Below are 18,537 nucleotides of genomic sequence, written 5' to 3' on the forward strand. Positions count from 1 at the left end.
CAAAATTTCAGCAAATGAAAGATCTTAGGAACTTGATATCCTTTGATGCCAACTACACAATGCAGAAAATATATAAGCTCAAAAATGTGGCAATGCAAGTGCCCGAGAGCTTACAGATATTGTAATTTTTTCAGTTCACCAATCTCAGGAGGGATAACATCGTGAAGTTTATTCCACCTCAGGTTCCTAAAGTCAAAAAAAAAAAAGATTAAACTTCCAGCAGATAGTTATTAAAAAATTGGCATAACATTCTACCTTACCAATAGAAACCAATAAATTAACCTAAATGTCAATGGGATTATGAGAAGTTCACAAAATTTACAGTAAAAAATGATCATCAGCAGCAATGTCCAGTATCGTCCCATTTATACAGGCCCAGCTTCGCAAGGCCTATGACTTTTTGCTTGCCCATTCCTGTGTTACATGGGTACAGAATATGATGTCAGAATAAAATTGAATTGGCCCTTCACTGATTTTCTTGAGAATCACTTGAATCAGTTTTCTTTTATCTTTTTTCTTTTTTGTGATAATTATGATATTTACTGGCTATTATATTGTTTAGACATTAAGTGCATATTTTAGAATTTGATTGGACCATATAACTTATTATTTACTTTATTTCTTTATTTTCCATGTTTTTAGATATTTTTCCTGAATTTTTTATTTTGATTTTCTAATTTTTTCTAGAAAATTAAAATTTTAAAAATTCCAGCTCAAACCGGTTCAGTCCGGTTCAATTCAGGATACAACAACAACAACAACGCCTTCATCCCAAACAATTGGGGTCGGCGATATGAACCAAAAAGAAAATCAATTTGGGTCCTCCACATGAATCCTTCACCTCCACTCATTTCTATCCAATGTCATGTCCTCGGTGAGGTTCAAAGCATTCATATCCTTTCTTATCATCTCCATCCAAGTCTTCTTAGGCCTACCCCAACCTCTTTTAGCTAATATATTTTCTCATTTCTCCATCCTTCTAACCGGAGCATCATTAGGCCTTCGCCGAATATGACCAAACCATCGTAAACGATTTTCACTCATCTTATTTTCAATGGATGCAACGCCTACCTTCTTACGTATTTTCTCGTTCCGAATCTTATCTTTTAGTGTATTTTCACACATCCATCGAAGCATACGCATCTCAGTTACACTCATTTTTTGAAAATGATGTCTCTTGGCAGCCCAACATTCCATACCATATAGTAAAGCGGGTCTAATTGTCGTCCTATAAAACTTTCCCTTCAACCGAAATGGCATTCTACGATCGCACAACACTCCAGTTGCACTTTTTCATTTCATCCACCCAACCTTAATCCTATGATTTACATCTCCATCAATTTCTCCATTCTTTTGAATGATAGATCCCAAATATTTGAAACAGTCATCCACCGTTATTTCTTGCTCACCAAGCTTCACTACACTCTCATCACTACTTCGTTGCTTACTAAACCGACATTCCATATATTCTGTCTTACTCTTACTTAACGTAAAACCTCTTGCTTCCAAAGTCTGTCTCCATAATTCTAACTTAGCATTAACCCCAGCTCTAGACTCATCAATCAAAACAATATCATCAGCAAACAACATACACCACGGCACATTTTCTTGAATTGATCTCGTAAGTTCATCTATCACTATAGCAAAAAGGAAAGGGCTTAATGCAGATCCTTGATGTAACCCAACTGTTATAGGAAAATTGTTTGTCACCCCCTCCAAAAGTGCGGACATTGGTTACTACTCCTTCGTACATATCTTTAATTATACTAATGTACTTGAGAGAGATACCTTTCTTCATCATTGTCCACCAGAGAACATCCCTAGGTACTCTATCGTATGCCTTCTCCAAATCAATAAAAACCATATGCAAATCTTTGTTCCCCTCTCTATATCTCTCAATAAGTTGTCTAAGAAGATGTATAGCTTTCATAGTTGATCTTCCAGGCATAAAACCAAATTGATTCTCCGATATCATGGCAACCTTCCTCAACCTATACTCAATCATTAGGTACAAAAACCAATTGCGACAACATTTGATACAGCTGCAGATACAGATGTACCAATTTTATAAAGTTTTAATTACAATTATATGAAAGGGGGGTGGTAAGAGTAAAAGACAAAGTATTCGTGTGACTGGCTCATTCTTTAGAAGACTTTCACATCTTGCTTGGCTTGACAAAGAAGATTGCATATCTGGTGACACTGATTGTATGGACCTTTTGGAGGCCACATTTGAGATTTGAAAGGCAAATGTAGTTTTCGGTTCAAAGGTGCTGTCTTCTCATCTCTTGGGAGGGCGGTGTGGAATAAGAGCAATAACTCCATTTTTAGCGACTCATGCAAGCACTACCTTGTCATGTATGCTAAAATAAAAAGAAATCCATAATGGTACAAGTATAAAATGGTCAGGAATGGTAGAAAACCCTGTTTCCATACAGCAAGAACCAAACCAAGAGCAAACCACTCCCCTCACTCTTTGAACTCTCTCGCCCTCGTTTGTTTTAAAACAATTTTTTATAATCCTGGGTTGACAATTTTGTCATTCCCTTATCCCTTTATTTTCAACAAAATTCGCTTTTGTCTATCAAGGGAAAAAGAAAAAAGGGCACAAAGTCCCATTTATCCATTCATTTGTATCATCAGTCAAGCTTTAGAGTCACACCACATTCCATTCATGTTGCCTGACAAGTCTTTCACCTTCTCCTATCTCGTACTTCTTTCAGCTTGCATCAAATCATCACATCTTATGAGCACTGACCCAAGATTCAGACTTTCAGGACACCATGGCTAGACGACCTCAAGAAGATCCCCAAATATTTGGATTTACTACTGATATTTTTTCAACTAGGCCTGGGCAGCTACATGGTGGATACTGGATAGGTAGCGTAGGTCATTTTTCTGGACCTGACCTAATAAGATTTTGGCCTAAGCAAGCCCAATATATATCTGTATAGTCAGGGCATCCCTGTCTAGATATCAAGCCAGTCTCATAACCCACTTAAAATTGTTAAAATATTGAAAACCTCTGAAATTCAAAAAGTTGGGCGCGGGCTGTGTTTTGTCCAATCTGACCTACTTATCCTTTCAATGGATGAAACAAGCAGTTCAAGTCCTGAACTTAATGAACAGACTAGAGAAGACCAGACACTAAAACCAACCTGACAACCATCGGCTTGGGCCTCTGGTCATGACATATTATGTTGGGTCGAGCCCATTGGGGCACCAAATGATCCTGATATTATATAATATTATATATATATATATATATATGATGAATACTTATCGAGTCCGCAAGGCTTGTACATCTTAAGCCTACCCCTACTTTGAACCCACATGTTCACTATTTTGTCCTTTTTTGATACTCCATATAACCACCGTATGAGGTGGTAGTACACATACAAAGATAGCAACAGTAGCAATATCACAGCATCGAAGGAATGGGAATCTGTATAATATCAACCAACCCAAATCCAGCACTCCAATATCAGGTTTCTTAATGAACAACAGAGCATTCAATACTCTGATTAAGATCCTATGATTTAGTGGCATGCACGTACATCAAAATAGAAATCAACAGATTAAACAAAACGAATAAAATTCAACTTAACTAATGCAAATTTTCTCAGGAATGAAGATAGACGAGATAAAACCCTCCACCACTTGTTGAATTTTAACAAAAGATATAATTAAACTGAATAGCAAAAGAGTCAAGAAGCATACAATATTCTCAGACGTTTTAACCGCCCTATTTGAGGAGGGATTGGCCCAGTCAACTTGTTATTATGAAGATCCCTGGTAGAAAAAGAAACAAACATATATTAAGCATCTGTACTTATCATACACTCCAGAGGAAAACAGTAAAAACTATTTCCTTGTAAAATATTCCATACATGGAGAACAAAAAGGACAACCTTGGTACTTAAAACCCAGCCGGCAGCCTATATATTATAACGTTGACAACCATACAATAACAGCGCACATCACCAAGTGGAGGACACCAAAATCTAAAAGAATACAAAAACAAATGGGAATTCTAGAATATAATGAAGACAAATTACAATGCCATTTCCACAACTTGTCCGAAAGCAAATAAGCAAGATGTTTTATTCATCACTCGTGCACATCAAGTACTTTATAAACAACCAAGCTGAAGCAACAAATCATTAAAAGAACATACTTTGACAAACAAAAAACTTGAATTTAGTAAAGTGACGACCTCATTGCATAATCATATTACTGAAAAGTGATATTATTAAAAGCGCATAGAAGAAACAAAAGCATTCCCAGTACTACCATGGGATAAAACTTCTCTTTTGAACATAATCAGAAAGCAATGGAAAATATATACTGAAATTGATCATTCCACAAGGAAGACTGTAAAGGGGAAATTGGTGGTACTTACAGTCTTGTGAGGTCCAAAAGATTGGTCACAGCAGTAGGAAAAGGTCCAACTATTGAAACTGCATAAACCTCCCTGCAAGGTAAAAGTAAAATGAGAGAACAGACAAAAAAGCTTAGCGGCATGGTTACTGCAATGCAGGAGTAGATCACTCATAAAGGATAAAAGCACAAGAAGTAAGTTGTTACAATAACAGTAGAGGTATAGAGGCATAATTGTGAAGGAAGAGCCACGTCCATAGTCAGTGATATCGCGAATATTTTGTAAATATCGCAAGATTATCAGTATTTTAAGGTAAGCCGATAACATTGACAAAATATCATGATATTTTCATAATATCGCGATATTATCTTGATATTTTTGTGATATTTTTGTGATATTTTTGTGATATTTTTAAAAAATCTTACTTTTATATATGTTAAGCCTCCTTTTTTTGTATTTCAAAAGCTCTTCAAACTTGTTTCTTTATATTTTTTGCAAGAAAAATAATATAAAACCTATTATTTTCTTCTTCTTTTTATTATTCTTCACTTTTTAATTTTTAAGACTTCCTACATTTTCCAAAGAAAAACCTTCGGCGAGAAATTTCCTACAATGATACCGGTGACTATGGACACACTTTATACCAAAGAATTAAAATGGATATGCTTTGGATGACTTAGCATCAAAAAATAAAAGAAATAGATGTAACACAAGCAAACAAACAGTTGGTGGTCAATCCCAAAGGGCTAACTCTCAGCAAATAGTAAAACAACTATTCCTCAGTAAATCCAATTGGTATCTCCTTAAATTTCATTTAAAAGCATATCAAATGCTATCCTTAAGCTAAATCGTGGCTCGGCATCACAGCATATAGAATAGTTTTCCAGTAACAATAAAACACCATGTAAAACAGATTTAATTTACAATAGATTAAATGAATTTGAAAAAGCATTGTCTTCACCTTTCCTAGCCTCTTAGAATTGGTTCTACAAAATAAGAGATGTGAATTCATGTGTTTCTATAAGGCAACTGCCTCTGCTGTATCTTTAACAAAGTCCCCCAAAAGGAGCCAAAACACAAGTTTATATCTGCCAAATATAAGACTTGGAACCTCAGAAAGAAATACATTCACAATACAGACGGCAGATTTCATAGACAGATAAAGCACAATAAAAACATAGTTCGCCTACTACATCAGTTAACCATCAAAGAGGGTGACAGAAAAAATTTATACAGTGATAGACTTACAACTCTGTTACAACCCTGTAATCTCCCTGATTAGAACACGTTATACCAGTCCATGGTGGTAAGTCACCATCCCCACAAGGATCATCTCCAACCCATGCATACACCACTCTCCAGCCAAGAGATGCCTTTATTTCATTTAGTGCCTTCACTGAAATAAAATGTCAACTTTTATTAGAAAACAAATACTAAATGGCTTAGGCAGAAACTTCGGAAGATCTCTCAACCATTCCATTTTGATCAATGAAAACCCACTTGGCTACATGAAAGTGGCAGCATCTGCCAATTGCTTACAAGAACTGAAGGAAAGTAAGGAACACCAAGGCATAAATAGAACATACACATATGTATGGAATTCTAAGATTAATAGCAACACGAGTATCACTGAAAGCTGATACATCATAACATCAATCAACTTTTAGTGCATGAAAGTTCTATTAACATGAAACTGGAATGGTTAGCTAATATTTATGTCCTGGTGGTTGGGCTCTAGATAGCTAATATTTATGTCAAATTTGTATTATTAATTCAAATAAAATTAATAAAAATGTATATAAATAAGCATACATCTAAACTAAAATTGAAGTGAATAACTAACCTTTTATACCACTTGTAATTAAGAAAAGAAAGATCTAAAAATATTAACCAAACATCTTGTGAACATTTAAGAGGAAGAAAAAGAAAAAATAGGTTAATTTTAGAACATTTTCATTGCAAATAATTAAAAAAAAATGCATACCATTGATTGTATTGAATATATGAATTGAGAGGGATTAGAAGGTAATGTTGGGATGGAGAATCTGTAGGGTCAGCTCTAAAGGTATTTCTTACATTTTGATGGGTTGAATCTCTTTACAAACCCTTTATTTATAGTGTCACATGCTAAAAGTGAAGGCCCTGTGACGTGCCCCGGTGTACCCCAACACCGGAATGACCTTTCAAGCGCACAACGGAACTCGAGCTGATTATTGCTCATCAAGCGCGCGGGCATAGTCACACAAGCACGTGCGGCACAATCATATAAAGAGAGTGGGAAGGCAAGAATGCAAGAACTTCCATTAGCAAAAGTTAACGAGTGCAGAGGGACCCCGAATTCACCTTGTACCAGGGGATTCTTAGGGCAAAGCCCTGGACAAGGGCTGAAGAGTGTCAAGAGGTATTTACATCAAGAAAACAAAAAGTGAAAAACCAGGCGGTCTGGAACACGCTCCCCCACCTAAGTTGGTGTCATCCTCGGCGGCAATCGTGTGTGGTACTCCTCCACAAGTTGATGGTATTTCCACATGTTTGTTGCTTTTTTCCAAGTAGCTTCTCACTTGTAAACCTTTCCACTGCACTAGGTACTTCTTCACTTCACCAAAGTAGTTGTTGGAGTGGTTGAAGATGATTTCTGGTTCTCTGCCTGGAATGTTGGTTGTTGAAGGCGTGCGTTATGAGATAGGAGCATGTTGAGGTATGCCTCATTGTGGATCTCCTTCATCTTTATGGAACAACTTTAGGTTGGATACGTGAAAGACTAGATACACTTGAAAATCTGCTGACAAGTCCAACTTGCACGCCAAGTTTCCAACGCATTTTGTGATGGTGAAGGAGCCATCATATTTGAGAATGAGGCCTCAGTGGTGTCCTCGAAAAATGGTTGTGCGCTTGGGAAAGAGTTTCACCAACACCTTATCTCCAATGTGAAACTCTGCAGGTCGACGCTTTTCGTCTGCCCATTTCTTCATGTGTTTTGTTGGCTTGTTCAGATAAACTTTCACCATCTTAGTCTGGTCTTGTCAATTCCTGTCGAACTGGTATGCATAAGGTGCTTTCCCACATCCTCGGAAAGTAAGAGAGTGTGGAGTCTGCGGGTTGTTGTCCTGTTGGAACTTCAAATGGACTATGGCCAGATGACTCGCTCTTTTGGAGGTTATAGCAGAATTGGACGACATTAAGCAAATACACCCTATCTCTCTTGTTGGCACTAACAAAGTGTCGAAGATACTCCTTCAGCATGCCATTAATTCGCTCTGTCTGCCCATCTATTTGGGGATGAAAACTTACGATGAAATATCTCCATCAAGCTTAATACCTCACGCCAAAATTTCTCAATGAAGCGAGCATCACAGTCACTGTAACGACCCCAATCCATACCCTTTAAAAATGCAGAATATTATTTTTTTTTCTAGAAGTTGCGGAAACCTTCCCAGAGATCTGGGGTCCTCACAGTTCCACTTGTCATTGGATAGCCCAACCACCACAAACGAAGTTGCAATTATTATCCATATCAACCAACTAAAACTCTTTTATTAATGAGTAAGAAAATTTCAAAGACAAGGTTTTCTTCAACTGAAAGTAAAGTAACAATTGCAGAAATTAAAAGAACTAAAAGACAAAAGAAAGAGCCACTAAGTCCTCTACTGAAGCTGACAAGCTCAAGTATAACTCATCCATTCCCAGATGCATGTCCAACTTCACTGTTCACCATTTCTTGTGAAAAACCAACAAAGTAGGGTGTCAGAACCGAAATTCTGAGCACAGCTACTTCTAAAGAAACCAGGTGAGAGAAAGAACATGGATAAGATTTCATGCAGTGATTTGAGTGAGTGTAGATATAAAATTTTGCAACATTCAAATATCTATAACTACCAACAATTGCATGTGTTCACCAGTCAAGAATAGTAAAACAGTACATATATCAAGAACTAAATAATTAAACCTTGCAGCATGATTTCAAGAAGTAAATCATATCCTAATACCAAATCATGTCATGATATCAAGAGTGATTCAAACATGCATGATCTAATGCATAACAGAAAAATGCATGATTATGTGCAATGCATGATTTCTTCTGTTATCTTTCATTTAAGTGTCATCTTTCCATATGCATGCCCTATTAAATGCACACATCTTTAAGTTCCTCTTTTTAATTATCGTGGCCCGCGGATACACCAAACGGGTACAAACCCCGAGGTCAAGTAGGTTCCCAGGGTAGTTTAACACACAATTTGTATTTTAAATACTGGGTTCCAACTTAGCCCTCGACCGATATCAGGAAACAGCACCATCCATCGGAACATTAGACCTTCACATCTAATGTCGAGGACACAAGAGACACCCCACGCCCACAAGTGTCACTTCCTTGGTACCATAAACTCACAGTTGTGACTAACACACCACTCCCGGGTAAAGTGGCGGGCTCTCCCTAAAACCGTGGCCAGGAGAAGAACCTCAATATCGGGTTCAAGGGCAACAACGCACACGGAGTTTTTGTATCCTTACAATCTCCCCAAGACCGGATATCTAAGATTCTCATACTCCAGATGAGATATCCCAGAATGTATATTACACTGTTCTTATTCATTATATTTTTAATTAAGTCCATTTCTTTAAGTTTGCCACACATATGCAAAAGTAAAGTGAAAACCCGCATCCTCCTTTGCAGGGACCCATTCGGGACTCCAGCCCGTATAAACCACTAGAATAGTGTAGTAATGTGCCAAACCATCTTATGTGGTTTAAGTGATGCAGTTAAAACATATGTAAAAGAAAACCAAACCCACGGCTCTCCAGGCCGATGATGATCCAATTAGGCCATCGGTGCATCGCATAATAAAACCAAGTAGTGTTTCATTCATAACACTAAGCCAAAATGCCAAACAGCATATATATTCATGCAAATATAAACCCAAACATATGCATGTCATAATTCATTCATATGCATTTTCAATATGTGTGTGTTACCTACATTACATATGGGTCTTAACCAATCCATGGTTTCTTTAAGTGTGTGAGTGTACCTGTACCATTTCACATATAAATCAAGTGTACATGTTCAAGAAGACTTACTAATAATTGAATCATGCTCACACTCATGCGTACCATAGTCATAACAGTCAAGTGAAAGCATAATTCTCCACGACAAGTGTTTCCAAATGCACATCCATATATGCCAATCTAACCATGGACATAAAACAACATTCACAAGCATGGTTTCAAAGATTCATGCGCAAGGATTCACATATTTATACCAAATGTACGTTGTCATTCCTTGATTAATTTTATTATATCATGTGAACACCCATGCATATAAATTCAAGCAATAAAGCATTAGTTTCATGATTGCTCATGCCCATGAAAAACAACTAGACAACGATATCCAAATCAAGCATAACAATCAAGTCTAAGCATATTAGCATTTTCATTCACCTGTATGCAAAGAGCCAGGTCTAACACGATTAGCTAGCATTCTGAAAAAAAAATTAAAGTGCTAAGCTAAGCTTCCATATGAGCCATACTATACATGAACAAGGATTCAATCGACCTGTCATTTGTCCACAAGCATGGACAGTTAAGGAAATGGCATTTATCATATTTTCCTTAGTAAAAATATAATCCAGCACCATTCGGCTGGGCTTGGCAGGGTTCCACACAACCCATGATCTTATGCTCTCCTTCCCCTCAATACTTATAACGAAACAACAAGACTAAGATTGTCAAAAACTGCACAAAGGTCATGATAATTGGTTCTAACGCTAGTCAAAATAGACATTTCAGCTATCAATAATAAAGATCCCTAATAATGTTAGATCCTTTTTCCCTCAAGAATGTTTTTTCCAAAACCGGCTACTCATGGGAAACCCAAATCCAGTGCAACCAGAAAACAGTATGTAAACATAAGGCCAAAGCATGATAGCAGTAGCAGTATGTGCTACTGATCCTCACAATCCTGCAGGAGGCTAAGGAACAGAATGGGCTTTGCAGCCCTATCAACATCTTTCTGGCTATTTACATTAATAATGCTATTTAATATCATCAAGGAAAGAGGAAAGGAACCGAAGGATTTTCTGCCCTGTACTCAACAGAACAAGACTCCCTGCATTTCTTGAGTTCAAAACAGAACTTGATTACGATCAGTGCATGAAAATTTCACTGTCATTGAACTCAATCCATACCAGCTGCTGTCAAAACTCATACCACCAACAGTAAATGTTAAGATCGTGCTAGAGCTGAAAAAAATTTTAAAATGTATTTCCAATGCCAAATCTACAAATTTAAAAGTATGTATATAATACAGGTTAAGTATTATATACATGAGCAACCATATCAGCCTTTCTTAGGGCACACCTCTAGATTATTTCTAAAAACTCAGTACACCCGAATGAGAACTGTTGTACAGTTCCTGCTCACAGGTAGCAATATTAAACCAAAAGTGTCAAATGAAGTATGCATACATTAGCTTTTAGTTATAGAACCACGGATTTCTTTTATCCCACAAAACATGCACATTCAACAAAAACCTATTACCAGAAATTTACGTATCTCATTAGCACACTACCCATCGACAACATCAGCTCAAAAAAAAAGATTTGTTCACGCCTATTCTAACAGAGCCAAAGCATCTAATACATAGAAAGACAGAAATCTGAAACCTGGGTATGGTTATTACCCAAACCCCTTTTTCAATAACAAATCCAAACACCCCATAGCGTATTTGGATTTTCACGAAATCAAAGGTATTCTCCCCAGTAATCGAAAAAAAACTGAAAACCCATGATTCTTGAGAAAAAGAATAGCCCCAGGAAAGGGTTTCCCAAGAACCCATCTCAAATCATCGCACGGAATCGAACCCTTGTTCGATTCCTTCCCCGAAATCCAAGAAGCATCGTACCTCGAGAAGACTTTTCCGGCGATCGGAGGCTGGAGACGTGCAGGCACGGACAGCTGGTGTCGCTCCCCGCTGCTGCCGTGAAGAAGGGAGCTTGCTGGAAGACTTTGGTGGCTGTGGGTTGCCGCAGCTTTTTTTTTTCGGCGACCCATTCTTCCTCTGGTGCGCGCACGCAGACAGGGAGAGAGAGAGAGAAACGAGGGAAAAGAGATGGGGGAAGGGAAGGACTGAGTGGAGAGGGCTCCCTCTCCACCTCCTTTTATTGACCCAGATTCCCCCTCCTCTGCCGAGATGGGCGCGGGGTCGTTACGCTCTGCGTAACCCCCCTGCCCCCCCCCCCCCCCCTTTCTGTTTTCTGCAAGAGTTTTTATCGGGTTGCCCTTTTCATTTAACAGGGCAGAAAATATGGGGTGGGGCTCGGGTCCCAACCCGAGACCCGCAACCCGACCCCAAGTCAAAATGGATCCAACTGTGGATCCTCGGATTAATTTTTTTTTTTAAACTTAAAATTTTATTTATTTATTGTTTTTATTATTATTAAATCGAGGTTTAAAACAATTAATCCTAATTACCCCCTTTATGGGTCCTAGATCTGTAATGTGGATCTAGGCCCAAATTGCATAATTTGGAATATTTTATAATCAAAATTTTCGGGTTTTACAGTCACTAACAATGCTCTCTGAGATTCCCCAATATTTGATCACGTGTCGCACGAACAACTTTGCAGCGTCGGCAATAAAAAGCAATCACCATTCACGATTGGGTTTGGATCTTATCCAAACCCAATTCAAGTTTATTTAATTACACATTTAAGCACATGTTCATTAATGTGTTCATTAATGGCATATTATAAATTTCTCTTGTTGTGTAATGGGTATTTTCGTACCCCAGTAATTGTAACAACATCTACTTAATGGGAAGCCATATACCGCAGCCTCTGATTGAGGATGATGAAGGAGTTTGTGACATACCCTTCCCCAAAGAAAAAAAAGAGAAAAGCCAGGATATCTCCAAAATGAAGGATGATGTAATGAACTTCCCCGAAACCCAAAAAGCTCAATGTCTCAAAAAGAAGTGCCAGAAAGATCACTATGGAAAAAGCCTCAGGATATCAAATTGCCAAAATTGCCGAAAATCATCTTTTCTTATGCGAAATCCTTTCATCAATATCTTTTCACTACTTGCTTTTAGGAAATTAAGAGTATTTCTTCTCTATTCATGTCAAGGAAATGGGCAACTGCCTTGAAGAAACTCAACAGCTTTAAAATTTGAATCTGACTCTGGAATCCAGGGAGTTAACCTCGTTGGAGGAAATACTCTAGGTAAAAGAGGGAATATCTTTCGCACATACATGCACACTTTCAAGCATTTGAATCAATTACAATTTCATCTTATTGGCAAAATTTTCTGGTTATCCAAAAAAAGAAATGAAAGCTCAATATCTATTTTGATGCAACCTAGCGTTGTTTATGGTTCTCAAAGAGAATTGCCTCATTCTGGTGAGGTATTTCTCCCAGTCCCATCGTGATCTTCCCATCAAGGAATCTATGCTTTGTATATTCATTCAAATCAAGATTTTACCTGAACCTCGTCTCACGAGGTATTTTTCAAAAATGTCTCATCCAGGTTAAGGGCTAAGCCTGTGTCTTTTCAAAATTTCTTATCTTTGTCTCATCCATAAAACTTCTTTTTTACCATTTCGGGATAATCATCCCAAAGTCCCATCACGATTTCCTCATTTTCTTCTGTCCAAATTATTTTCATTCTCAAGGATCTCGTTCTCTTCCCCAAAACCTCTTCAAGGTAAGGTGCAAAACCTGAAAAATAAAAGCTTTCAAAGCCAATTCTTCCACACCCAGTTCAGACCTTCTGACTGGGGAAGCTCTCACGTATTTTCCCTTCACCCTGTGCTCAGTCTTGTGTATGACAGGAGGAACACACGATTTCTATCATGGTATCAGAGCCTCAGATCCAACCTTAAGGATCGTGATCTTCTTATGAATGGTAAAGCTTCTTCATCTCCTAGATCTTCTTCTTTCTTCTACAGATCTTCTTCTTTCTACTACCCCTTTTCTTATTGCTCTTACTAATTCATCATTTTCTTACTGATTTTCTCCTTTATTTTTCTTGTTTTCAAATCAATCCTCCTTATAAAATCCAGCATGTTTCTCTTCCAAAACATGGATTCTCTTCCAAAACTTGGATTCTCTGTTTGTTGATTCTCTGTTCATGTTTTCGTATTGCCATATTGCTGCACGTGATATATTAACAGGTCAAATAGTCACGCAAGATCGGATTTGAATCATTTGATCTTTGCGTGATTTCAAAGCTTGAATAGGATCACGTTATATTCTTTTTCACGTTGACACACATCAGATTCAGATCTGGATGTGATCCCACATCATTTGATCTTTGCGTGATATCATATTTGGACTCATTCCCTATATCTTTCTCTGTTTTGCACTATTTGTCTATATTCTCTCATATTCTGAAAGAAAACACGTTATTTTCAAAGTAATATGTCCCTTTGATTGAATTTTAATTCAGAACAGACTCTTACTGCGTAGCTCTGGTTTTCTGCCTCGGGTTTACCATACCAATCGCAAAAACAAAAGGACAGTGGCAGCAAAATTCTCTGATATTAAGTTTTTGTTCTAAATTTCATTTGAATTTAATAGTAATTGGGTTTTTGTTGTAAAACTATTTTCAATAGAATTCACCATTTTCTTTATTCCTTCCTATTTCTGGTTTCGATAGAATATGGACTCCTTTTCTCACTCTCAGACTGGTCTTTCCTTGAACTTTCTTAGTCAACTTGTGTCTGAGAAACTGAACAATTCCAATTTCCTAACTTGGAAGCGCCAAACCATACCATTCATAAGAAGCCAGGACTTTTCTGGACATCTGGATGGTTCTGTTCGTGTTCCTCCAGACTTCGTACCACAAGAAGAAAAGAATGGTGAGAGAGATCTTTCTATTACCTATGTTAGAAATCCATAGTATGTATCCTGAATGAAGCGAGATCAGGCGTTGGTTGCCTATATCACTTCTACATTGTCACAGGAAGTGCTTGCGGCAATTCCAAATTACTGCTCTGCAATGCAATTATGGCACCGATTGGTTCAGACATATTCTCAAGTTTCTCAGGCCAGAGTATTATTTTTAAAGAAAGAGTTTTAAATGCTGAGGAAGGACTCCATGACTATCATGGAGTACTTGAACAAAATGAAGACCATTACAGATCAGTTGGTCATCGTGGAATGCGCAGTTAGTGACAAAGATATGGTGCAGCAAACTTTGAGTGGGCTGGGATCGGATTATCATATGATGGTTACTTCTTTGTTGTGTTTGTCAGATTTACCCACATTTGAAGATCTTCGCGCCAAGCTTTTACAGTATGAGATGACCTTGAAGGGATTTTCTGAAGATACTCATGCTCAAGTTGGAGCACACGATGTCCTTGCCACAGGAGTTATCTATGGACGAGGACGAGGACGTGGTAGGTATGATTTTCGAGAAAGAGGGGGTCAAGAAAGAAATGGACCAGAAAGTCGTGGAATATTACCTACACCCAATATTCCTCCCAACGGGAGGAGGCAAAGATCAATACCCACCTGTTTTCTATGCAATAAAAGGGGGCATATCAAAGCTAATTGTTGGTTTAATCCTCAAAATAGAGGCAAACCAGGGAAAAGAAAGGGGTCAGATAAATTGAAGAACAGTGGCGAAGTCAAGGAGTTGTTACTATCTGTTCTAGCTGAATTGAATTAAAACAAAATGATCAGGGCACTTGGTATGTCGATTCTAGTGCAGCCACTCATGTCACTGGTGATGCTGGTAGGCTCCTAACTCTTGTTCCTTATGTTGGTCGAAATAGTATAGTCACTGGAGATGGATCTCACCATCGTATTTCTCATATTGGAAACTTTGTCATTCCTATGTCTACTTCTTCTCTTGCTCTCTCAAATGTCATTTATGCTCCAAATATCAAGAAAAATATTATTTTTGTCTCTAAACTTGTAGATGACATTAATGCTTTAGTTGAGTTTACTCATTTTTCTGTTCGTGTCAAGGACCTTCACACGAGGGAAACGTTCGCTGAAGGAAAACGACAAGGGAATATGTATGTGTTCCAAAAGAATCCTTCCACCTTGAAGCTCACATCATCATCTTCTTCAGTCCCTCCTGAGAATGTTTTTAGTCTTTCTGAGTGTAATAAGCTGAATCTTTGGCATGGTCATCTGGGTCATTGTAGTAATCATTTTATTGAAAAGCTTGTTTCAAGCAGTCTTATTCCCAAGTCAAGTCTAAGTTTAAATGTCAATGATAAAAAATGTTCTAGTTGCCTTCAATGTAAGAGTCATGTTCTTCCATTTCATTCTATTAATAAAAGAGCTTCAAGACCATTTGAAATCATTTGTTCTGATGTTCAGGGCCCGGCTCCAGTTCCCTCCATGTCTGGCATCCGATATTATCTTATTTTTGTTGATAGCTATTCTCGGTATACATGGATTTTCTTTATGAAATGTAAATCTGAAACATTCAAGTTATTTCAGAATTTTCATTCCTTTGTTCAAAATCAATTCTCTGATAATATCCTTTGTTTTCAATGTGATGGAGGGGGTGAATTCTCCTCAAATGACTTAATTTTCTCCAGACAAATGGAATACGTAGGCAGGTGTCTTGCCCTCATACACCTCAACAGAATTAGATTGTTGAACGAAAGTATCGTCATATTGTCGAGAGTGAATGAGCATGATGCATGATAGTAATCTTCCAGTTACCTTCTGGGCAGAGACTTTTCATTCAGCCGTTCATATCATAAATTGATTGCTCATGAATATCCTAGAAAACAAATCACCCTACTTTTCTTCACATGGTGTTCACCCAAATTATCATGATTTGCGAGTATTCGGGAGTATATGTTATGTTCATGTTGACAGCTCATTGAGACACAAGTTTCAGGATAAGGCATTAAAGTGCATATTTGTGAGGTATGCAGATGATTATAAAGGGTACAGATGCTATGATCTCGTGAGCAAGCGTATCAAAATATCCAAGAATGTTGTATTTGATGAATTGAATTTTGACCACAATGTCAACCCTCTTCCTAAAATTGAAGTTTATCACCCCTGGTTAAACTCTGATCTCTTTTCTAGTGTTGATAATGTTTGTCCTTCAGAATGTACTCAAAGAGATGAGGGAAACATGTCTGGCGTTGTACAGAGGACTCATGAAAGTATCATTTTAGATCTACTCTTGCCTCCCGAAAGGTATAAAGGCATTGTTTACTCTCGACGTGAGAAGGGGACTCTCCCCAATTCTGATCAGGAAATGAATTATTCTTCTGTTTTTTTTCCATCCTTTGTTCTCAGAAGATCCACTCGACCCCAACATCCTATTGATCGATGGGTAAGATATGAAAATTTCACTATGGATTTTCAACTCTTCTTAACCTCTTTAGGTAAGGGAGATCGGCCCACAACATTTTATCAAGAAACAAATTCTAAGCGATGGATTGAAGCTATAAATGAAGAAATGAAAGCTCTTCATGAACGTGGCATTTGGGAGATCGTTCACAGACCACATGATCACAATATGGTTGGGTCCAAGTGGGTGTATAAAATAAAGTATAAGTCGGACGACACTATTGAGCGATATAAGGCTAGATTGGTTGCCAAGGGATTCACCCAGGAGTAAGGACAAGACTATGATGAGACCTTCAATCCGGTTGTGAAAATGGGCACTATTCGAATCATATTATCATTGGCTATTGAGCATCAGTGGATTATCAGTCAACTGGATGTATAAAATGCATTCCTACATGGAACTCTGAAGGAGGAAGTGTACATGGAGTAGCCCACTGGGTATGCAGAAGGAAACTCCAAAGAATATGTGTAGATTAAAGAGAGCTATATATGGTTTGAAGCAAGCCTCTCGCTCTTGGTTTGACAGTTTTTCTCTTGAAATAGAGAAATATGGTTTCAGTCGATCTCTTCTTGATCATTCTCTTTTCATATTCAAATATAAAGACACAGTTACCTTGTTATTGATATATGTAGATGACATAATCATTACAGGTAACTCTAATAAACATATTGAACAGGTCAAAGAACTCCTGAACCACAGGTTCAAGACGAAGGATCTTGATCAACTGCGATATTTTCTTGGAGTAGAAGTTGACAGAACTATTGAAGGCATGACACTTACCCAACATAAGTATACTATTGATGTTCTCAGCAAGGCAGGTATGAAAGATTGCAAGCCTCTAAGCACGCCCAGTGTACTTCATCGGAAACTCAATTCTCAATATGGAGATTTGTATGAGGATCCTACAGGATATCGCAGGATAGTAAGGATGCTTCAATATCTTACCTTTACTCACCCTGATATTGTCTATTAGTCAATCAGGTATCTCAGTTCATGCATGAACCGCACATTGGACATATGAAAGTTGTTAAACGCATTCTCTGATATTTGAATGGAACTATTAGGGATGGTCTTTTGTACAGAAAGAGTATGAATGAACATCACATGCATGAACTTCTTGTTTACACAGATGCAAACTAGGCAGAAGATCCGGATGAGCGTAGGTCTGTCTCAGGATACTGTATTTTTGTTGGCCTGAATCTTGTCTCTTGGAGCAGTAGGAAACAAAGGGCTATTGTGAGGTCGAGCACCAAAGCTGAATATAGATCGATGGCAGCTGCTACAGCTGAAGTAACATGGATCAGGCATCTGTTGACAGTGTAAGGAAATGAAGTCCACAATTGAATCTTCAAATGATGCTCATAACCAATCTCACAAAAGAACCACGAAGGTTCACAAATAGCATACACTCACAAGAACCACTAGAGTTCATACACCAAACTCAAAAAGAGTGCAAAGCAAATGGAAATAAAAGACTTTGATTCAAGTGGGAGAAAACCACACTCAGAATACAAAATAAGAGGGGAGAATCCCCTATTTATAATAGGGGAGAATGAGAGGGAAGAGGGAGTCGTTGGGCTCCCAACGACTCTATTAAGAGTTGTTGGGAGTCCAACGGCTCACTCTTCTTTGTGCTTTTTGACTTTGGTCAAAAAGCACTTTATGCTTTTTGACTTTGGTCAAAAAGCACAACAACAACAACGCCTTCATCCGAAACAATTGGGGTCGGCGATATGAACCAAAAAGAAAATCATTGTGGGTCCTCCACATGAATCTTTCTCCTCCAATCATTTCTATCCAATGTCATGTCCTCGGTGAGGTTCAAAGCATT

General features: G+C 37.9%; 1 protein-coding gene across 1 annotated transcript in view; it reads right to left on the reverse strand.

The window, feature by feature from the left end:
• The window catches only part of LOC149818796 (uncharacterized), a 39,502-nt gene that overhangs the window by 6,953 nt on the left and 14,012 nt on the right, over positions 1 to 18,537 (reverse strand). Inside the window, exons 2-5 of the mRNA XM_089985484.1 lie at positions 5,630 to 5,777; positions 4,403 to 4,474; positions 3,721 to 3,792; positions 115 to 186 (exon numbers count right to left, since the gene is read on the reverse strand). Of these exons, the coding sequence (XP_089841610.1) occupies positions 115 to 186; positions 3,721 to 3,792; positions 4,403 to 4,474; positions 5,630 to 5,777 (364 nt within the window). The remainder of the gene's footprint in view (positions 1 to 114; positions 187 to 3,720; positions 3,793 to 4,402; positions 4,475 to 5,629; positions 5,778 to 18,537) is intronic.

Source organism: Nuphar pumila, chromosome 13 (genome assembly GCF_984573655.1).
Source record: "Nuphar pumila chromosome 13, dmNupPumi1.hap1.1, whole genome shotgun sequence".
NCBI lineage: Eukaryota > Viridiplantae > Streptophyta > Magnoliopsida > Nymphaeales > Nymphaeaceae > Nuphar > Nuphar pumila.